The sequence below is a fragment of the Salmo salar genome, chromosome 02 (genome assembly GCF_965601325.2).
Source record: "Salmo salar chromosome 02, fSalSal1, whole genome shotgun sequence".
NCBI lineage: Eukaryota > Metazoa > Chordata > Actinopteri > Salmoniformes > Salmonidae > Salmo > Salmo salar.
This window is the reverse complement of record NC_138292.1, coordinates 2,604,821-2,628,697: the sequence shown is the minus strand read 5'-3', so window position 1 is coordinate 2,628,697 and position 23,877 is coordinate 2,604,821. Positions and strand designations below refer to the sequence as shown.

Below are 23,877 nucleotides of genomic sequence, written 5' to 3'. Positions count from 1 at the left end.
TCTCCAATTGAGAAGAGAGAAGTCTGGATGTTCCTGTACCTTTTTAGAAGTGTACTTCTGTCTGCTGCTGCTGCTGCGGGGGCTGTGCTCCAGGGGGTCCCTGTTCTCCTCCTTCTTGACCTTATAGATCCGGACCAGCCAGTGTTCTGAGGTGAACGCCTCTTCCAGGTGTTTCAGCTCGATGTCCTTGTTACCGATCTCAGCGTTACGCGTCCGGTCGAAACCCGGCGGCGTCCGGAAGTCCAACTGGGGAGAGGAGAGACGGACAGGTGGAGTCAGTGTTTGACAGTAAACTAGAGGACAAGTGTCAGGGCTTGACATCACTGTGAAGTAAACTAGAGGAGCTGTGTCAGGGCTTGACATCCCTGTGAAGTAAACTAGAGGAGCTGTGTCAGGGCTTGACATCCCTGTGAAGTAAACTAGAGGAGCTGTGTCAGGGCTTGACATCCCTGTGAAGTAAACTAGAGGAGCTGTGTCAGGGCTTGTCATCCCTGTGAAGTAAACTAGAGGACAAGTGTCAGGGCTTGACATCCCTGTGAAGTAAACTAGAGGACAAGTGTCAGGGCTTGACATCCCTGTGAAGTAAACTAGAGGAGCTGTGTCAGGGCTTGACATCCCTGTGAAGTAAACTAGAGGAGCTGTGTCAGGGCTTGACATCCCTGTGAAGTAAACTAGAGGAGCTGTGTCAGGGCTTGACATCCCTGTGAAGTAAACTAGAGGAGCTGTGTCAGGGCTTGACATCCCTGTGAAGTGAACTAGAGGAGCTGTGTCAGGGCTTGACATCCCTGTGAAGTAAACTAGAGGACAAGTGTCAGGGCTTGACATCCCTGTGAAGTAAACTAGAGGACAAGTGTCAGGGCTTGACATCCCTGTGAAGTAAACTAGAAGAGCTGTGTCAGGGCTTGTCATCCCTGTGAAGTAAACTAGAGGAGCTATGTCAGGGCTTGACATCTCTGTGAAGTAAACTAGAGGAGCTGTGTCAGGGCTTGACATCCCTGTGAAGTAAACTAGAGGACAAGTGTCAGGGCTTGACATCCCTGTGAAGTAAACTAGAGGAGCTGTGTCAGGGCTTGACATCCCTGTGAAGTAAACTAGAGGAGCTGTGTCAGGGCTTGACATCCCTGTGAAGTAAACTAGAGGAGCTGTGTCAGGGCTTGACATCCCTGTGAAGTAAACTAGAGGAGCTGTGTCAGGGCTTGACATCCCTGTGAAGTGAACTAGAGGAGCTGTGTCAGGGCTTGACATCCCTGTGAAGTAAACTAGAGGACAAGTGTCAGGGCTTGACATCCCTGTGAAGTAAACTAGAGGACAAGTGTCAGGGCTTGACATCCCTGTGAAGTAAACTAGAAGAGCTGTGTCAGGGCTTGTCATCCCTGTGAAGTAAACTAGAGGAGCTGTGTCAGGGCTTGACATCTCTGTGAAGTAAACTAGAGGAGCTGTGTCAGGGCTTGACATCCCTGTGAAGTAAACTAGAGGACAAGTGTCAGGGCTTGACATCCCTGTGAAGTAAACTAGAGGAGCTGTGTCAGGGCTTGACATCCCTGTGAAGTAAACTAGAGGAGCTGTGTCAGGGCTTGACATCACTGTGAAGTAAACTAGAGGAGCTTTGTCAGGGCTTGACATCCCTGTGAAGTAAACTAGAGGAGAGGTGTCAGGGCTTGACATCCCTGTGAAGTAAACTAGAGGACAAGTGTCAGGGCTTGACATCCCTGTGAAGTAAACTAGAGGAGCTGTGTCAGGGCTTGACATCCCTGTGAAGTAAACTAGAGGAGCTTTGTCAGGGCTTGACATCCCTGTGAAGTAAACTAGAGGAGCTTTGTCAGGGCTTGACATCCCTGTGAAGTAAACTAGAGGACAAGTGTCAGGGCTTGACATCCCTGTGAAGTAAACTAGAGGAGCTGTGTCAGGGCTTGACATCCCTGTGAAGTAAACTAGAGGAGCATTGTCAGGGCTTGACATCCCTGTGAAGTAAACTAGAGGAGCTGTGTCAGGGCTTGACATCCCTGTGAAGTAAACTAGAGGAGCTGTGTCAGGGCTTGACATCCCTGTGAAGTAAACTAGAGGAGCTTTGTAAGGGCTTGACATCCCTGTGAGGTAAACTAGAGGAGCTGTGTCAGGGCTTGACATCCCTGTGAAGTAAACTAGAGGAGCTGTGTCAGGGCTTGACATCCCTGTGAAGTAAACTAGAGGAGCTGTGTCAGGGCTTGACATCCCTGTGAAGTGACAGTACATGGATGCATTAGTTCACAGTCCAAGTTACAGGCAGAGGTCTCCAGTTAGGGGCGGTCTGTAAGTGCACACAGAGTTGAACATCTCTAACCTGCATCTCTCCGAAGCGGTAGTATGACATCTTATACATCAGACAGTTGAGCAGGATGGGAGACCCCGCTTTGTCCACCCTAAACTCTCCCTGGGGGGTGAAGTAGTCACTCTCCTGAGGAGGGAACAGACAGACAGTTTAGTCCTCTCATCCTGATGAGGGAACAGACAGACAGTTTAGTACTCTCATCCTGAGGAGGGAACAGACAGACAGTTTAGTCCTCTCATCCTGAGGAGGGAACAGACAGACAGACAGTTTAGTCCTCTTATCCTGAGGAGGGAACAGACAGACAGTTTAGTCCTCTCATCATGAGGAGGGGACAGACAGACAGACAGTTTAGTACTCTCATCCTGAGGAGGGGAGTGACAGACAGTTTAGTCCTCTCATCCTGAGGAGGGAACAGACAGACAGTTTAGTCCTCTCATCCTGAGGAGGGAACAGACAGACAGTTTAGTCCTCTCATCCTGAGGAGGGAACAGACAGACAGACAGTTTAGTCCTCTCATCCTGAGGAGGGAACAGACAGACAGTTTAGTCCTCTCATCCTGAGGAGGGAGCAGACAGACAGACAGTTTAGTCCTCTCATCCTGAGGAGGGAACAGACAGACAGACAGTTTAGTCCTCTCATCCTGAGGAGGGAACAGACAGACAGACAGTTTAGTCCTCTCATCCTGAGGAGGGAACAGACAGACAGTTTAGTCCTCTCATCCTGAGGAGGGAACAGACAGACAGACAGTTTAGTCCTCTCATCCTGAGGAGGGAACAGACAGACAGACAGTTTAGTCCTCTCATCCTGAGGAGGGAACAGACAGACAGTTTAGTCCTCTCATCCTGAGGAGGGGAGAGACAGACAGACAGTTTAGTACTCTCATCCTGAGGAGGGGAGAGACAGACAGACAGTTTAGTCCTCTCATCCTGAGGAGGGAACAACAGACAGACAGTTTAGTCCTCTCATCCTGAGGAGGGAACAGACAGACAGTTTAGTCCTCTCATCCTGAGGAGGGAACAACAGACAGACAGTTTAGTCCTCTCATCCTGAGGAGGGAACAGACAGACAGTTTAGTCCTCTCATCCGGAGGAGGGAACAGACAGACAGTTTAGTCCTCTCATCCTGAGGAGGGAACAGACAGACAGTTTAGTCCTCTCATCCTGAGGAGGGAACAGACAGTTTAGTCCTCTCATCCTGAGGAGGGAACAGACAGACAGTTTAGTCCTCTCATCCTGAGGAGGGAACAGACAGACAGTTTAGTCCTCTCATCCTGAGGAGGGAACAGACAGACAGTTTAGTCCTCTCATCCTGAGGAGGGGAGAGACAGACAGACAGTTTAGTCCTCTCATCCTGAGGAGGGAACAGACAGACAGTTTAGTCCTCTCATCCTGAGGAGGGGAGAGACAGACAGTTTAGTCCTCTCATCCGGAGGAGGGAACAGACAGACAGACAGTTTAGTCCTCTCATCCTGAGGAGGGAACAGACAGACAGTTTAGTCCTCTCATCCTGAGTACAGAAACGCTTTAGACTCATGCTGTTTTTAACCAATGTATTTGTTGGTATTTAACATAGTCTTTATGCACTACATCAGGACAAAGCTATTGACAAGAAGACAACCATATCATTTGAATCATATTCTTTGACTTCACATCATATGTAAGTGGACAACTTTCCAAGTATTTGGTATAACCTCACCTCACCCTCCCCACCGATCCTTCTAGAGCTCAGTTTCCTCACCCTGCCCTGTGATCCTTCTATAGCTCAGTTTATCTCACCCTGCCCTGTGATCCTTCTAGAGCTCAGTTTACCTCACCCTGCCCTGCGATCCTTCTAGAGCTCAGTTTACCTCACCCTGCCCTGCAGTCCTTCTCGAGCTCAGTTTACCTCACCTCACCCTGCCCTGCAATCCTTCTAGAGCTCAGTTTACCTCACCCTGCCCTGTGATCCTTCTAGAGATCAGTTTACCTCACCCTGTGATCCTTCTAGAGCTCAGTTTACCTCACCCTGTGATCCTCTTAAAACTCAGTTTACCTCACCCTGTGATCCTTCAATAGGTCAGTTTACCTCACCCTGTGATCCTTCTCGAGCTCAGTTTACCTCACCTCACCCTGCCCTGCAATCCTTCTAGAGCTCAGTTTACCTCACCCTGCCCTGTGATCCTTCTAGAGATCAGTTTACCTCACCCTGTGATCCTTCTAGAGCTCAGTTTACCTCACCCTGTGATCCTCTTAAAACTCAGTTTACCTCACCCTGTGATCCTTCAATAGGTCAGTTTACCTCACCCTGTGATCCTTCTAGAGCTCAGTTTACCTCACCCTGCGATCCTTCAATAGGTCAGTTTACCTCACCCTGTGATCCTTCAATAGGTCAGTTTACCTCACTTCACCCTGCGATCCTTATATAGCTCAGTTGACCTCATCCAGCGATCCTTATAGAGCTCAGTTCACCTCACCCTGCGATCCTTCCATAGCTCAGTTTACCTCACCCTGCGATCCTTATCGAGCTCAGTTTACCTCACCTCACCCTGCGATCCTTCCATAGCTCAGTTTACCTCACCCTGTGATCCTTCCATAGCTCAGTTGACCTCACCTCACCCTGCGATCCTTCCATAGCTCAGTTTACCTCACCTCACACTGCGATCCTTCCATAGCTCAGTTTACCTCACCTCACACTGCGATCCTTCCATAGCTCAGTTTACCTCACCCTGTGATCCTTCCATAGCTCAGTTGACCTCACCTCACCCTGCGATCCTTCCATAGCTCAGTTTACCTCACCTCACCCTGCGATCCTTCCATAGCTCAGTTTACCTCACTTCACCCTGCGATCCTTATATAGCTCACAGTGTATCTCACCCTGTGATCTTTCAATAGGTCAGTTTACCTCACCCTGCCCTGCAATCCTTCTATAGCTCAGTTTACCTCACCTCACCCTGCGATCCTTCCATAGCTCAGTTTACCTCACCTCACCCTGCGATCCTTCCATAGCTCAGTTTACCTCACCTCACCCTGCAATCCTTCCATAGCTCAGTGTACCTCACCCTGCAATCCTTCCATAGCTCAGTTTACCTCACCTCACCCTGCGATCCTTCCATAGCTCAGTTTACCTCACCCTGCAATCCTTCCATAGCTCAGTTTACCTCACCCTGCAATCCTTCCATAGCTCAGTTTACCTCACCCTGCAATCCTTCCATAGCTCAGTTTACCTCACCCTGCAATCCTTCCATAGCTCAGTTTACCTCACCTCACCCTGCAATTCTTCCATAGCTCAGTTTACCTCACCTCACCCTGCAATTCTTCTATAGCTCAGTTTACCTCACCCTGCAATCCTTCCATAGCTCAGTTTACCTCACCCTGCAATCCTTCCATAGCTCAGTTTACCTCACCCTGCAATCCTTCCATAGCTCAGTTTACCTCACCCTGCAATCCTTCCATAGCTCAGTTTACCTCACCCTGCAATCCTTCCATAGCTCAGTTTACCTCACCCTGCAATCCTTCCATAGCTCAGTTTACCTCACCCTGCAATCCTTCCATAGCTCAGTTTACCTCACCCTGCGATCCTTCCATAGCTCAGTTTACCTCACCCTGCAATCCTTCCATAGCTCTGTTTACCTCACCCTGCAATCCTTCCATAGCTCAGTTTACCTCACCCTGCAATCCTTCCATAGCTCAGTTTACCTCACCTCACACTGCGATCCTTCCATAGCTCAGTTTACCTCACCTCACCCTGCGATCCTTCTATAGCTCACAGTGGGTGTTACAGCTCACCAATACTTGTGTTTTTTTAAAACATGATGGGTTAAAGGCTGCCGTCTCTCACCCTGATCTCTTTGGGATGCTCTCCCTCTGTAGCTAACAGTGGAAGCATCACCCCACCACTACACTAAAGTTCTCCTCACCCTGATCTCTTTGGGATGCTCTCCCTCTGTAGCTAACAGTGGAAGCATCACCCCACCATTACACTAAAGTCCTCCTCACCCTGATCTCTTTGGGATGCTCTCCCTCTGCGATCCGCACCATCCACAGGAACTTGTTGATGTCGTCACCAGAGTAGCCAATCACGCCTCCAAAAATAATAAGCACGTAGTCCACATCCAAAGCCCTCATGATCTCATACGCTGCACTCTCATTGGACGACATGGCCTTGCCCACCTGAACACACAGAGAGAGAGAGACAGAGAGAAAGAGAGAGAGGAGGGGGAGGGAGAGAGAGAGAGAGAGAGAGGAGGGGGAGGGAGAGAGAGAGAGAGAGAGGAGGGGGAGGGAGAGAGAGACAGAGAGGAGGGGGAGAGAGAGAGCGAGAGTGACAGAGAGAGAGAGGAAGAGAAAGAGAAAGGATGAATAGCACATGTCCACATGGTGGCGCCAGAGACACATTCTTCTTTTGCTTGCCTCCTTCAAACTATGTTGAGATTTAAGACCGACATGAAATTGATTACATTTTAGATGAATTAATACATTTACTGTTTTGATTGATTGATCGATTGTGAGACTAATACGAAATGCACTTTAAAATAAAGTTTGATTCATTCATTGACTGTGTGATCAAGATCCAATAATTGATGGGAGATGGATCCAAGCAGCTGCAGGGGAGATCTCTCTCTCTGTGATTTCACAGGGAACAACTCAAAGAATAAATGTTTCCATGTCCCCTTTTATATAGTGAGAGGTGATAAATACTGATCATATTGTTTAAACAACAGTTCCAGAACACACTGTCCTTGTGTCTGGGAGCAGACATACCAGGAGTCTATGGAAGACACAACATCCCAGTCCACCACAGAACATATCCCCTTGAGAAGTGACAACAGCTCCCTCCATACTCCACCATCACAATAGGGTAGGAGTCTTTACCAGTGCTATATGACTGTTGTTCCAGGTGTTGTTGTCCACCAGCGTGGTCCGGTTGGCCATCCCTGCTATCTGGTAACCATAGTCCCACCACGACATCACTCTGGCCTGCTCCTCTGTGTTCTGCCTTAGCCAATAGTAGGCCTCGCGGAAATCATCTAGAATATTCCTCGACCTGGGTAGAGAAGAGCGGAGAGAAACACAGAGAGAGAACTCATTTAAGGAATGGGTCATTGTTTACAAGTTCCTAGCGATCCCATAAAGCTTCTTATCTTCTGTGGTTTGGTGAGAGAGAGAGAGAGAGAGAGAGAGAGAGAGAGAGAGAGAGAGAAACAGCAAGACAGAGAGAGAAACAGCAAGAGAGAGAGAGAGACAGAGAGAGAGAGAGAGACAGAGAGAGAGAGAAACAGCGAGAGAGAAACAGTGAGAGAGAAACAGTGAGAGAGAGAGAAACAGCGAGAGAGAGAGAGAGAGAGAGAAACAGCAAGAGAGACAGAAACAGCGAGAGAGAGAGAGAGACAGAGAGAGAGAGAGACAGAGAGAGAGAGAGAGAGAGAGAGAGAGAGAGAGAAACAGCGAGAGAGAGAGACACAGCAAGAGAGACAGAAACAGCAAGAGAGAGAGAGAGACAGAGAGAGAGAGAGAGACAGAGAGAGAGAGAGAGAAAGAGAGAGAGAGAGAGAGAAACAGCGAGAGAGAAACAGTGAGAGAGAAACAGTGAGAGAGAGAGAGAAACAGCGAGAGAGAGAGAGAGAGAGAGAAACAGCGAGAGAGAGAGAGAAACAGCGAGAGAGAAACAGTGAGAGAGAGAGAGAAACAGCGAGAGAGAGAGAGAAACAGCGAGAGAGAAACAGTGAGAGAGAGAGAGAAACAGCGAGAGAGAGAGAGAGAGAGAGAGAGAGAAACAGCGAGAGAGAAACAGTGAGAGAGAGAGAGAAACAGCGAGAGAGAGAGAGAGCGAGAGAGAGAAACAGCGAGAGAGAAACAGTGAGAGAGAGAGAGAGAAACAGCGAGAGAGAGAGAAACAGCGAGAGAGAAACAGTGAGAGAGAGAGAGAAACAGCGAGAGAGAGAGAGAGAGAGAGAGAGAGAGAGAAACAGCAAGAGAGAAACAGCAAGAGAGAGAAACAGCGAGAGAGAGAGAAACATTAGGAAACGACAGTTCCAGAGGAAACTAATCAACTGAAGAGAGTGATCAGTGTGTGTGGTCTTACCCATCGTTGTTATAAGAGGCCAGTACAACACTAGGGCTGGAGTAGGCGTTACTAGTAACCCAGGTGCAGTGGACAGCGAACATCATGAGCAGCATCAGCATCAACATGGTGACGATACTCTTAATGTTGGGTCCCAGACCTTCCTCTGTCTTCTCCTGCTCTGAGACGTGCTTACGAACCTTCCCTGCCTGCAGAGGGAGACAGGAACACACATAGAAGTCACACATGACTAAAACTCCTGCAAATACGGTACATTTCCTCAAATATCAGAACCACAAATCCCTCTTCTCATGCAGTGACACAAAAAATATAGACAATTAGTTTGTGGGAAGACACATCCATAGATATGGTATCAGGAAAACGTCACCAGCTCTTGCAAACACCAAAATGAGATCGCCATCAATTGTCTCGACAAAGAAATGAGTAAACAAAATCTAAACCAGTAGTGTACTTTAAATCAAATCAAATGTTATTGGTCCATACACATATTTAACAGATGTTATTGGTCCATACACATATTTAACTTTTTAGTGACGGGGGCAGTATTCGGAAATTCAGATGAATGACGTGCCCAAATTAAACTGCCTGCTACTCGGGACCAGAAGGTAGGATATGCATATTATTAGTAGATTTGGATAGAAAACACTCTGAAGTTTCTAAAACTGTTTGAATGATGTCTGTGAGTATAACAGAACTCATATGGCAGGCAAAAACCTGAGAAAAAATCCAACCAGGAAGTGATTGCCTATCCAAACTAGTGTCTGTGGGGTCATTTTGCACTTCCTAAGGCTTCCACTAGATGTCAACAGTATTTAGAACCTTGTTTCATGCTTCTATTGTTACTGGGGTGAGAATAAGAGCTGACTCAAGCATGAGGCCAATGAGTTATTTACTGCGCAGTCATGCAGGCGCACCGTTCCTTCTTTTTCCTCTGTAATGAATACGCTATTGTCTGCTTTGAATATTATCGAAGATTTATGTTAAAAAGACCCTAAGGATTGATTGTAAACATCGTTTGACATGTTTCTACGAATGGTAATGGAACTTTTTGACTTTTCGTCTCGGGTTTTGCGCTCGCACATTATGCCTTTGGAATAGTGATCTGAACGCGTGAACAAAACAGAGGTATTTGGACATAAATATGGAGTTTATCGAACAAAATGAACATTTGGGTGGGAGTCCTGCGCATTCCGGCAAAGATCAGCAAAGGTTAGAGGTTATTTTCCTGACACCACTCTCCCAGAGCCCTCACCTCCTCCCTGTAGGCCATCTCGTCATTGTTGGTAATCAAGACTACCACTGTAGTGTTGTCTACAAATTTGATGATTGAGTTGGAGGCGTGTGTGGCCACGCAGTCGTGTGTGAACAGGGAGTACAGGAGGGGGCTGAGCACGCACAGATCTATTGGGGCGGTAAGCAAACTGAAGTGTGTCTAGGGTGTCAGGTAGGGTGGAGGTGATATGATCCTTGATTAGTCTCTCAAAGCACTTCATGATGACAGAAGTGAGTGCTGCGGGGCGATAGTCATTTAGTTCAGTTATCTTTGCCTTCTTAGGTACAGGAACAATGGTGGCCATCTTGAAGCATGTGGGGACAGCAGACTGGGATAGGGATTAATTGAATATGTCTGTAAACACACCAGCCAGCTGGTCTGCACATGCTCTGAGGACGCGGCTAGGGATGCCGTCTGGGCCGACAGCCTTGTGAGGGTTAACACGTTTAAATGTCTTTCTCACGTCGGCCATGGAGAAGGTGAGCCCACAGTCCTTGGTAGCGGGCTGCGTCGGTGGCACTGTGTTATAGTCAAAGCGGGGGAAGAATGTGTTTAGCTTGTCCGGAAGCAAGACGTTAGTGTCCACGACATGGCTGGTTTTCCCTTTGTAGGCCGTGTTGTCTGTAGACCCTGCCACATACATCTCGTGTCTGAGCAGTTGAATTGCGACTCCACTTTGTCTCTGTACTGACCTTTTGCCTGTTTGATTGCCTTACGGAGGTAATAACTACATTGTTTGTATTCGACCATATTCCCAGTCACCTTGGCATGGTTAAATGCCGTGGTTCGTGCTTTCAGTTTTGCACAAACGCTGCCAACTATCCTCAGTTTCTGAACTGTACACTGAACGGTATACTGACTATACCGAACTGTATACTGACTATACCGAACTGTATACTGAATTCTGACTAAACTGAATACTGTATACTGACTATACTAAACGGAGGAATTGGCTTTGGGGGTGACCAGTGAGATATACCTGCTGGAGCGCGTGCTACGAGTGGGTGCTGCTATGGTGACCACTGAGCTGAGATAAGGCGGGGCTTTACCTAGCAGAGACTTGTAGATAAGTGGGTTTGTAGCCAGTGGGTTTGGCGAAGAGTATGAAGCGAGGGCCAACCAACGAGAGCGTACAGGTCGCAGTGGTGGGTAGTGTATGGGGCTTTGGTGACAAAATGGATGGCACTGTGATAGACTGCATCCAATTTGTTGAGTAGAGTGTTGGAGGCCATTTTATAGATGACCTCGCCGAAGTCTAGGATCGGTAGGATGGTCAGTTTTACGAGGGTATGTTTGGCAGCATGAGTGAAGGATGCTTTGTTGCAATTCTAGATTTCATTTTGGATTGGAGATGCTTAATGTGAGTCTGGAAGGAGAGTTTACAGTCTAACCAGATAACTAGGTATTTGTAGTTGTCCACGTATTCTAAGTCAGAACCGTCCAGAGTAGTGATGCTGGACGGGGGGCAGGTGCGAGCAGTGATCGATTGAATGGCATGCATTTAATTTTACTTGCATTTAAGAGCAGTTGGAGGCCACAGAAGGAGAGTTGTATGGCATTGAAGCTCGTCTGGAGGTTAGTTAACACAGTGTCCAAAGAGGGGCCAGAAGTATACAGAATGGTGTCGTCTGCGTAGAGGTGGATCTGAGAATCACCAGTAGCAAGATGTATCATTGATGTATACAGAGAAGAGAGTCGGCCCGAGAATTGAACCCTGTGGAGCCCCCATAGAGACTGCCAGAGGTCCGGACAACAGGCCCTATGATTTGACACACTGAACTCTATCAGAGAAGTAGTTAGTATACCAGGCGAGGCAATCATTTGAGAAACCAAGGCTGTCGAGTCTGCCAATAAGAATGTGGTGATTGACAGAGTCGAAAGCCTTGGCCAGGTCGATGAATAAGGCTGCATAGTAATGTCTCTTATCGATGGCGGTTATGATGTCGTTTAGGACCTTGAGCGTGGCTGAGGTGCACCCATGACCAGCTCTGAAACCAGATTGCATAGTGGAGAAGGTACGGTGGGATTCGAAATGGTCGGTAATCTGTTTGTTAACTTGGCTTTCGAAGACCTTAGAAAGACAGGGTAGGATAGATATAGGTCTGTAGCAGTTTGCGTCAAGAGTGTCCCCTCCTTTGAAGAGGGGGATGACAGCAGCTGCTTTCCAATCTTTTGGAATCTCAGACGACACGAAAGAGAGGTTGAACAGGCTAGTAATAGGGGTTGCAACAATTTCGGCAGATAATTTTAGAAAGAGAGGGTCCAGACTGTCTAGCCCGGCTGATTTGTAGGGGTCCAGATTTTGCAGCTCTTTCAGAACATCAGCTATCTGGATTTGGGTGAAGGAGAAATGGTGGGGGCTTTGGCGGGTTGCTGTGGAGCGGGTAGGGGTAGCCAGGTGGAAAGCATGGCCAGCCGTAGAGAATTGCTTATTGAAATTCTCAATTATAGTGGATTTATCGGTGGTAACAGTGTTTCCTAGCCTCAGAGCAGTGGGCAGCTGGAAGGAGGTGCTCTTATTCTCCATGGACTTTACAGTGTCCCAGAACTTTTTGGAGTTTGTACTACAGGATGCAAATTTCTGTTTGAAAAAGCTAGCCTTAGCTTTCCTAACTGCCTGTGTATATTTGTTCCTAACTTCCCTGAAAAGTTGCATATCACGGGGGCTATTCCATGCTAATGCAGAACGCCACAGGATGTTTTTGTGCAGGTCAAGGGAAGACAGGTCTGGAGTGAACCAAGGACTATATCTATTCCTAGTTCTACATTTTTTGAATGGGGCATGCTTATTTAAGATGGTGAGGAAGGCACTTTTAAAGAATAACCAGGCATCCTCTACTGACGGGATGAGGTCAATGTCATTCCAGGATACCCCGGCCAGGTCGATTAGAAAGGCCTGCTCGCAGAAGTGTTTGAGGGAGCGTTTGACAGTGATGAGGGGTGGTCGTTTGATCGCAGACCCATTACGGATGCAGGCAATGAGGCAGTGATCGCTGAGATCTTGATTGAAAACAGCAGAGGTGTATTTGGAGGGCGAGTTAGTTAGGATGATATCTATGAGGGTGCCCGTGTTTACAGATTTGGGGTTGTACCTGGTAGGTGCATTGATAATTTGTGTGAGATTGAGGGCATCAAACTTAGATTGTAGGATGGCCGGGGTGTTAAACATGTCCCAGTTTAGGTCACCTAGTAGCACGAGCTCAGAAGATATATGGGGGGCAATCAATTCACATATGGTGTCGAGGGCACAGCTGGGGCAGAGGGTGGTATATAGCAAGCGGCAACAGTGAGAGACTTGTTTCTGGAAAGGTGCATTTTTAGAAGTAGAAGCTCGAATTGTTTGGGTACAGACCTGGATAGTAAGATGGAACTCTACAGGCTATCTCTGCAGTAGATTGCAACACCGTCCCCTTTGGCAGTTCTATCTTGGCGGAAAATGTTACAGTTAGGGATGGAGATTTCAGGGTTTTTGGTGGTTTTCCTAAGCCAGTATTCAGACACGGCTAATGAACTGTGTTGTGAATACTGACTATACTGAACTGTATACTGACTATACTAAACTGAATACTGACTATACTAAACTGAATACTGACTATACTAAACTGTTGTCACGCCCTGACCTGAGAGAGTCGTTTTTCTCTGTTTGGTTAGGTCAGGGTGTGACATGGGGTGGGCATTCTATGTGTTGTATGTCTATGTTGGATTTCTTTGTTTTGGGCCGAGTATGGTTCCTAGGAATCATACTTAGGCAGCCTTTTCCCCACCTGTGTTTGTGGGTTATTATTATTTCCGTGTGTGTACGCCACAGCTGCGTTACGTTTCTTGCTGTTTACCTGTTTATTGTTTTGGTTCGGTTTTCTTCAAATAAAGATGTGGAATTACCGGCTCATATATGACAGGGAATTTGAAGATAGAGAACGTGACAACTGTATACTGAATACTGACTATACTGAACTGAATACTGACTATACCGAACTGTATACTGAATACTGATTATACCAAACTGTATACTGAATACTGACTATACCGAACTCTATACTGAATACTGACTATACCGAACTGTATACTGTATACTGACTATACTGAACTGTATAGTGAATACTGACTATACTGAATTGTATACTGAATTCTGACTATACTAAACTGAATACTGACTATACCGAACTGTATACTGAATACTGATTATACCAAACTGTATACTGAATACTGACTATACCGAACTGTATACTGAATACTGACTATACCGAACTGTATACTGAATACTGACTATACTGAACTGTATACTGACTATACAGTGAATACTGACTATACTGAACTGTATACTGACTATACAGTGAATACTGACTATACCGAACTGTATACTGACTATACCGAAATGTATACTGAATACTGACTATACCGAGCTGTATACTGAATACTGACTATACTGAACTGTATACTGACTATACAGTGAATACTGACTATACTGAACTGTATACTGACTATACAGTGAATACTGACTATAGCGAACTGTATACTGACTATACCGAAATGTATACTGACTATACCGAAATGTATACTGAATACTGACTATACCGAACTGTATACTGAATACTGACTATGCTGAACTGTAAACTGACTATACAGTGAATACTGACTATACCGAACTGTATACTGAACACGGACTATACTGAACTGTATACTGACTATACTGAACTGAATACTGACTATACCGAACTGTATACTGTATACTGACTATACTGAACTGTATAGTGAATACTGACTATACTGAATTGTATACTGAATACTGACTATACTAAACTGAATACTGACTATACTGAACTCTATAGTGAATACTGACTATACTGAACTGAATACTGACTATACTGAACTGAATACTGACTATACCGAACTGTATACTGAATACTGACTATACTGAACTGTATACTGAATACTGACTATACTGAACTGCATACTGAATACTGACTATACTAAACTGAATACTGACTATACCGAAATGTATACTGAATACTGAACTGTATACTGACTATACTGAACTGCATAGTGAATACTGACTATACTGAACTGCATAGTGAATACTGACTATACTAAACTGTATACTGAATACTGACTATACTAAACTGTATACTGAATACTGACTATACTAAACTGAATACAGACTATACCGAAATGTATACTGAATACTGACTATACTGAACTGTATAGTGAATACTGACTATATTGAACTGTATACTGACTATACTGAACTGTATACTGACTATACTGAACTGTATACTGAATACTGACTATACTGAACTGTATAGTGAATACTGACTATATTGAACTGTATACTGAATACTGACTATACTGAACTGTATACTGACTATACTGAACTGTATACTGAATACTGACTATACTGAACTGTATAGTGAATACTGACTATATTGAACTGTATACTGAATACTGACTATACTGAACTGTATACTGACTATACCGAACTGTACACTGAATACTGACTATACTGAACTGTATACTGACTATACTGAACTGTATACTGACTATACTGAACTGTATACTGACTATACTGAACTGTATACTGAATACTGACTATACTGAACTGCATAGTGAATACTGACTATACTGAACTGCATAGTGAATACTGACTATACTAAACTGTATACTGAATACTGACTATACTAAACTGTATACTGAATACTGACTATACTAAACTGAATACAGACTATACCGAAATGTATACTGAATACTGACTATACTGAACTGTATAGTGAATACTGACTATATTGAACTGTATACTGACTATACTGAACTGTATACTGACTATACTGAACTGTATACTGAATACTGACTATACTGAACTGTATAGTGAATACTGACTATATTGAACTGTATACTGAATACTGACTATACTGAACTGTATACTGACTATACTGAACTGTATACTGAATACTGACTATACTGAACTGTATAGTGAATACTGACTATATTGAACTGTATACTGAATACTGACTATACTGAACTGTATACTGACTATACCGAACTGTACACTGAATACTGACTATACTGAACTGTATACTGACTATACTGAACTGTATACTGACTATACTGAACTGTATACTGACTATACTGAACTGTATACTGAATACTGACTATACTGAACTGTATACTGACTATATTGAACTGTATACTGAATACTGACTATACTGAACTGTATACTGACTATACTGAACTGTACACTGAATACTGACTATACTGAACTGTATACTGAATACTGACTATACTGAACTGAATACTGACTATACTGAACTGTATACTGACTATATTGAACTGTATACTGAATACTGACTGTACTGAACTGTATACTGACTATATTGAACTGTATACTGACTATACCGAACTGTATACTGAATACTGACTATACTGAACTGTATACTGACTATACCGAACTGTATACTGAATACTGACTATACTGAACTGTATACTGAATACTGACTATACTGAACTGTATAGTGAATACTGACTATACTGAACTGCATAGTGAATACTGACTATACTGAACTGTATACTGACTATACTGAACTGTATACTGACTATACTGAACTGTATACTGAATACTGACTATACTGAACTGTATAGTGAATACTGACTATACTGAACTGTATACTGAATATACTGAACTGTATACTGAACTGTATACTGAATACTGAACTGTATAGTGAATACTGACTATATTGAACTGTATACTGAATACTGACTATACTGAACTGTATACTGACTATACCGAACTGTACACTGAATACTGACTATACTGAACTGTATACTGACTATACTGAACTGTATACTGACTATACTGAACTGTATACTGACTATACTGAACTGTATACTGAATACTGACTATACTGAACTGTATACTGACTATATTGAACTGTATACTGAATACTGACTATACTGAACTGTATACTGACTATACTGAACTGTATACTGAACTGTATACTGAATACTGACTATACTGAACTGTATAGTGAATACTGACTATATTGAACTGTATACTGAATACTGACTATACTGAACTGTATACTGACTATACTGAACTGTATACTGAATACTGACTATACTGAACTGTATACTGACTATATTGAACTGTACACTGAATACTGACTATACTGAACTGTATACTGAATACTGACTATACTGAACTGTACACTGAATACTGACTATACTGAACTGTATATTGACTACTGACTATACTGAACTGAATACTGACTATACTGAACTGTATACTGACTATACTGAAATGTATACTGAATACTGACTATACTGAACTGTATACTGACTACTGACTATACTGAACTGAATACTGACTATACCGAACTGTATACGGAATACTGACTATACCGAACTGTATACTGAATACTGACTATACCGAACTGTATACTGACTACTGACTATACTGAACTGTATACTGACTACTGACTATACTGAACTGAATACTGACTATACTGAACTGTATACTGAATACTGACTAAACTGAATACTGACTATATTGAACTGTATACTGAATACTGACTATATTGAACTGTATACTGAATACACTGAACTGTATACTGACTATACCGAACTGTATACTGAATACTGAATACACTGAACTGTATACTGACTATACCGAACTGTATACTGAATACTGACTATACTGAACTGTATATTGACTATATTGAACTATATACTGAATACTGACTATACTGAACTGTATACTGAATACTGACTATACTGAACGGTATACTGTATACTGAACTAAAATATAAATGCAACATGTAAAGTGTTGGTCCCATGTTTCATGAGCTGAAATAAAAGATCCCAGAAATGTTCCACACTCACAAAAAGCTTTTCTCTCAGATTTTGGCCACAAAATTGTTTACATCCCTGTTAGTGAGCATTTCTCCTTTGCCAAGATAATCCATCCACCTGACAGGTGTCGCATATCAAGAAGCTGATTAAATAGCATGATCATTACACAGGTGCACCTTGTGCTGGGGACACAAAGGCCACTCTAAAATGTACAGTTTAGTCCCACAACACAATGCCACAGATGTCTCATCTTTTGAGGGAGCGTGCAATTGGCATCCTGACTGCAGGAATGTCCGCGAGAGCTGTTGCCAGAGAACTGCATGTTAATTTCTCTATCATAAGCCGATTCCAACGTCGTTTTAGAGAATTTGTCAGTACGTCCAACCGGCCTCACAACCACAGACTGTAACCAGGCCAGCCCAGGACCTCCACATCCGGCTTCTTCACCTCCGTGATGGTCTGAGACCAGCCACCCGGACAGCTGATGAAACTGAGGAGTATTTCTGTCTGGAATAAAGACCTTTTGTGGAGAAAAACTCATTCTGATTGGCTGGGCCTCACTCCCCAGTGGGTGGGCCTGGCTGCCAAGTGGGTGGGTCTATGCCCTATGCCCAGCACAGGAAGGGTGTCAAGGCCCTGTCCAAAATAGGGAATAGGGTGTCAAGGCCCTGTCCAAAATAGGGAATAGGGTGTCAAGGCCCTGTCCAAAATAGGGAATAGGGTGTCAAGGCCCTGTCCAAAATAGGGAATAGGGTGTCAAGGCCCTGTCCAAAATAGGGAATAGGGTGTCAAGGCCCTGTCCAAAATAGGGAATAGGGTGTCAAGGCCCTGTCCAAAATAGGGAATAGGGTGTCAAGGCCCTGTCCAAAATAGGGAATAGGGTGTCAAGGCCCTGTCCAAAATAGGGAATAGGGTGTCAAGGCCCTGTCCAAAATAGGGAATAGGGTGTCAAGGCCCTGTCCAAAATAGGGAATAGGGTGTCAAGGCCCTGTCCAAAATAGGGAATAGGGTGTCAAGGCCCTGTCCAAAAGTAGTGCACTACATATGAAACAGGGTACCAAAGCTCTGACTACTGCAGTGCAACGTAGTGCCATACAGTAGATACGGATTTAAAGGTACTGAAGCTCTGGCCAAAAGAAGTGGACTATGTAGGGAATAATGTACCATTTAGAACCCATCCTCATATCTTATCATAGAGGTTTCCAGAGTTCCTCTAGTTATCCTCATACCTTATCATAGAGGTTTCCAGAGTTCCTCTAGTCATTCCTCATACCTTATCATAGAGGTTTCCAGAGTTCCTCTAGTCATTCCTCATACCTTATCATAGAGGTTTCCAGAGTTCCTCTAGTCATTCCTCATATCTTATCATAGAGGTTTCCAGAGTTCCTCTAGTTATCCTCATACCTTATCATAAAGGTTTCCAGAGTTCCTCTTGTCATTCCTCATACCTTATCATAGAGGTTTCCAGAGTTCCTCTTGTCGTCCTCATCACTACTGTCCTCTATGGGAGGGCTCTCCCTCTTCATGTCGTCCCCTAGGTAGTGTTCAAACACGCTGGAGAAGGCTATAGCTGACAGCATACACACTACGGGGGTCAGGGTCAGCATCAGACGGACCATCACTCCAGCAAAGTAGACAGCACTGATGGCATACAGGGCCACTAGGGGGAGAGAGAGAGAGCAGGGTTATAGTTTAACACAGTGGGTTAAGGTTTAATACACTGGGTTATAGTTTAATACACTGGGTTAGGGTTTAATACACTGGGTTATAGTTTAATACACTGGGTTATAGTTTAATACACTGGGTTATAGTTTAATACACTGGGTTAGGGTTTAATACACTGGGTTAGGGTTTAACACACTGGGTTAGGGTTTAATACACTGGGTTAGGGTTTAATACACTGGGTTAGGGTTTAATACACTGGGTTAGGGTTTAATACACTGGGTTAGGGTTTAATACACTGGGTTAGGGTTTAACACACTGGGTTAGGGTTTAACACACTGGGTTAGGGTTTAACACACTGGGTTAGGGTTTAACACACTGGGTTAGGGTTTAATACACTGGGTTAGGGCTTAATACACTGGGTTATAGTTTAATACACTGGGTTATAGTTTAATACACTGGGTTATAGTTGAATACACTGGGTTAGGGTTTAATACACTGGGTTAGGGTTTAATACACTGGGTTAGGGTTTAATACACTGGGTTAGGGTTTAATACACTGGGTTAAGGTTTAATACACTGGGTTAGGGTTTAATACACTGGGTTAGGGTTTAATACACCGGGTTAGGGTTTAATACACCGGGTTAGAGTTTAATACACTGGGTTAGGGTTTAATACACTGGGTTAGGGCTTAATACACTGGGTTATAGTTTAATACACTGGGTTATAGTTTAATACACTGGGTTATAGTTTAATACACTGGGTTATAGTTTAATACACTGGGTTATAGTTTAATACACTGGGTTAGGGTTTAATACACTGGGTTATAGTTTAACACACTGGGTTAAGGTTTAATACACTGGGTTATAGTTGAATACACTGGGTTAGGGTTTAATACACTGGGTTAGGGTTTAATACACTGGGTTAGGGTTTAATACACTGGGTTAGGGTTTAACACACTGGGTTAGGGTTTAATACACTGGGTTAGGGCTTAATACACTGGGTTATAGTTTAATACACTGGGTTATAGTTTAATACACTGGGTTATAGTTTAATACACTGGGTTATAGTTTAATACACTGGGTTAGGGTTTAATACACTGGGTTAGGGTTTAATACACTGGGTTAGGGTTTAATACACTGGGTTAGGGTTTAATACACTGGGTTAGGGTTTAATACACTGGGTTAAGGTTTAATACACTGGGTTAGGGTTTAATACACTGGGTTAGGGTTTAATACACTGGGTTAGGGTTTAATACACTGGGTTAGGGTTTAATACACTGGGTTAGGGTTTAATACACTGGGATAGGGTTTAATACACTGGGGTAGGGTTTAATACACTGGGTTAGGGTTTAATACACTGGGTTATAGTTTAACACACTGGGTTAGGGTTTAATACACTGGGTTAGGGTTTAATACACTGGGTTATAGTTTAACACACTGGGTTAAGGTTTAACACACTACTCTCTCTGAGAAGTAGACTGCACTGATAGCATCCAGAACCACTAGGAACAGCAGGGTTAAACACAGAGATCCTATTAAAGAACCACTAGGAACAGCAGGGTTAACACAGAGATCCTATTAAAGAACCACTAGGAACAGCAGGGTTAACACAGAGATCCTATTAAAGAACCACTAGGAACAGCAGGGTTAAACACAGAGATCCTATTAAAGAACCACTAGGAACAGCAGGGTTAACACAGAGATCCTATTAAAGAACCACTAGGAACAGCAGGGTTAACACAGAGATCCTATTAAAGAACCACTAGGAACAGCAGGGTTAACACAGAGATCCTATTAAAGAACCACTAGGAACAGCAGGGTTAAACACAGAGATCCTATTAAAGAACCACTAGGAACAGCAGGGTTAACACAGAGATCCTATTAAAGAACCACTAGGAACAGCAGGGTTAACACAGAGATCCTATTAAAGAACCACTAGGAACAGCAGGGTTAACACAGAGATCCTATTAAAGAACCACTAGGAACAGCAGGGTTAACACAGAGATCCTATTAAAGAACCACTAGGAACGGCAGGGTTAACACAGAGATCCAGAATGGTTTCTAACTACATCCTGTTTTTCCTGTATCGTAGGGGAACCCATGTATCTAGACACGTATCAAATCACCTTGAAAGGGAAAGATGCACATCCCTAGAGAGTAGACTGTACAGCCCTGTGTGTGTGTGTGTGTGTGTGTGTGTGTGTGTGTGTTGACTTGAATGGTAATGATTGCTGTAGTCATTCTATTTCTATGGTCACACACACACCTGCATAAAGAAACACACACCTGCACACACACACACGCCATGCCATCTAACTGTAGACGTGCTCGTGTGTGTGTGTGTGTGGTGTGTGTGTGTGTGTGTGTGTGTGTGTGTGTGTCGGCTGCCATGCCATCTTACCGAAGACTCTCTCATCGTTGATGTTCTTGATGCAGAACCAGAGTCCAGCAGGAAAGGTACAGACCAGGATGTGGAGGTCGAAGAAGAACGAGACCCAGGTGGTGGGCTGGTGCTCCGACACAGAAGCTATGATGGGGATGTGGATCTTAGCATACCTGGAGAGAGGAGAGAGGGAGAGGAGGGAGAAGAGAGAGGGAGAAGAGAGAGGGAGAGAGGGAGAGGAGGGAGAAGAGAGAGGGAGAAGAGAGAGGGAGAGGAGGGAGAAGAGAGAGGGAGAAGAGAGAGGGAGAGAAGGGAGAAGAGAGAGAGAAGAGGGAGAAGAGAGAGGGAGAGGAGGGAGAAGAGAGAGAGAAGAGGGAGAAGAGAGAGGGAGAGGAGGGAGAAGAGAGAGGGAGAAGAGAGAGAAGGGAGAAGAGAGAGAGAAGAGGGAGAAGAGAGAGGGAGAGGAGGGAGAAGAGAGAGGGAGAAGAGAGAGGGAGAGAAGGGAGAAGAGAGAGAGAAGAGGGAGAAGAGAGAGGGAGAGGAGGGAGAAGAGAGAGGGAGAGGAGGGAGAAGAGAGAGGGAGAGAAGGGAGAAGAGAGAGGGAGAGAAGGTAGAAGAGAGAGGGAGAGGAGGGAGAAGAGAGAGGGAGAGGAGGGAGAAGAGAGAGGGAGGAGGGAGAAGAGAGGGGGAGAGGAGGGAGAAGAGAGAGGGAGAAGAGAGAGGGAGAGGAGGGAGAAGAGAGAGGGAGAAGAGAGAGGAGAGAAGGGAGAAGAGAGAGAGAAGAGGGAGAAGAGAGAGGGAGAGGAGGGAGAAGAGAGAGGGAGAAGAGAGAGGGAGAGAAGGGAGAAGAGAGAGAGAAGAGGGATAAGAGAGAGGGAGAGGAGGGAGAAGAGAGAGGGAGAAGAGAGAGGGAGAGAAGGGAGAAGAGAGAGAGAAGAGGGAGAAGAGAGAGAGAAGAGGGAGAAGAGAGAGGGAGAGGAGGGAGAAGAGAGAGAGAAGAGAGAGGGAGAGAAGGGAGAAGAGAGAGAGAAGAGGGAGAAGAGAGAGGGAGAGGAGGGAGAAGAGGGAGAAGAGAGAGGGAGAGAAGGGAGAAGAGAGAGGGAGAGAAGGGAGAAGAGAGAGGGAGAGAAGGGAGAAGAGAGAGGGAGAGGAGGGAGAAGAGAGAGGGAGAGGAGGGAGAAGAGAGAGGGAGAAGAGAGAGGGAGAGGAGGGAGAAGAGAGGGAGAAGAGAGAGGGAGAGAAGGGAGAAGAGAGAGAAGAGGGAGAAGAGAGAGGGAGAGGAGGGAGAAGAGAGAGAGAAGAGGGAGAAGAGAGAGGGAGAGGAGGGAGAAGAGAGAGGGAGAAGAGAGAGGGAGAGAAGGGAGAAGAGAGAGAGAAGAGGGAGAAGAGAGAGGGAGAGGAGGGAGAAGAGAGAGGGAGAAGAGAGAGGGAGAGAAGGGAGAAGAGAGAGAGAAGAGGAGAAGAGAGAGGGAGAGGAGGGAGAAGAGAGAGGGAGAATGGGGTGGGGTGAGGGAGGGAGGGAGAAGAGATAAGAGAGAGGGAGAATGGGGTGGGGTGAGGGAGGGAGGGAGGGAGGGAGGGAGGGAGGGAGGGAGGGAGGGAGGGAGGGAGGGAGGGAGGGAGAGATTTATAGTATTTATCTGAAGTGTCTGTGGAAGGTTGTGGCTACAGTAAGTGAGTGGACATTGACAGAAAGAGGAACACAGTGTATAGTTGGTAAAGGTGATCCACAGGGAGTAAAACTGGACACACGTTGACACGACCCACACTGCACTGCAGCAGAACACGCACACTTTCTCTGAGACAAATAGACAGCTGATTCGGCACTCTGACAGCCTTCTCGCTCTACGACAGAGGCCGGTGTGTGTGTGTGTGTGTGTGTACTGTTTAGTGCACTTACCCTGTATCCCACAGTGAATAGAATCGACCACTCCAAGGAGCGATGTGTCCTAAAACACAATGAACATTATTAAGTACAGCACAGTTATGATCAAGTAAACAATCACACACACGTTAGGTTTTGGGGACCAACAATTGATTCCCATTCAAAATCCTATTTTCCCTAACTCCTAAACTCCTAACTCCTAAACTCCTAACCTCCTAAACTCCTAACCTCCTAAACTCCTAACCTCCTAAACTCCTAACCTCCTAAACTCCCGACCTCCTAAACTCCCGACCTCCTAAACTCCCGACCTCCTAAACTCCCGACCTCCTAAACTCCCGACCTCCTAAACTCCCGACCTCCTAAACTCCCGACCTCCTAAACTCCCGACCTCCTAAACTCCCGACACCTGTACTAGTCATGGTTGAATTACCAGTGGGCTACCTACACCTGTACTAGTCATGGT

General features: G+C 44.9%; 1 protein-coding gene across 2 annotated transcripts in view; it reads right to left on the bottom strand.

Annotated features, from left to right (window-relative positions):
• Nucleotides 1–23,877, bottom strand: part of LOC123727364 (dolichyl-diphosphooligosaccharide--protein glycosyltransferase subunit STT3B) — an 88,155-nt gene that overhangs the window by 4,734 nt on the left and 59,544 nt on the right. For both annotated transcript variants that reach the window (XM_082959007.1, XM_045696429.2), the window contains 8 exons: nucleotides 23,430–23,478; nucleotides 21,548–21,702; nucleotides 18,932–19,143; nucleotides 8,369–8,556; nucleotides 7,159–7,330; nucleotides 6,283–6,456; nucleotides 2,321–2,434; nucleotides 40–246 (listed from right to left, as the gene is read on the bottom strand). In XM_082959007.1, the coding sequence (XP_082815133.1) occupies nucleotides 40–246; nucleotides 2,321–2,434; nucleotides 6,283–6,456; nucleotides 7,159–7,330; nucleotides 8,369–8,556; nucleotides 18,932–19,143; nucleotides 21,548–21,702; nucleotides 23,430–23,478 (1,271 nt within the window). The remainder of the gene's footprint in view (nucleotides 1–39; nucleotides 247–2,320; nucleotides 2,435–6,282; nucleotides 6,457–7,158; nucleotides 7,331–8,368; nucleotides 8,557–18,931; nucleotides 19,144–21,547; nucleotides 21,703–23,429; nucleotides 23,479–23,877) is intronic.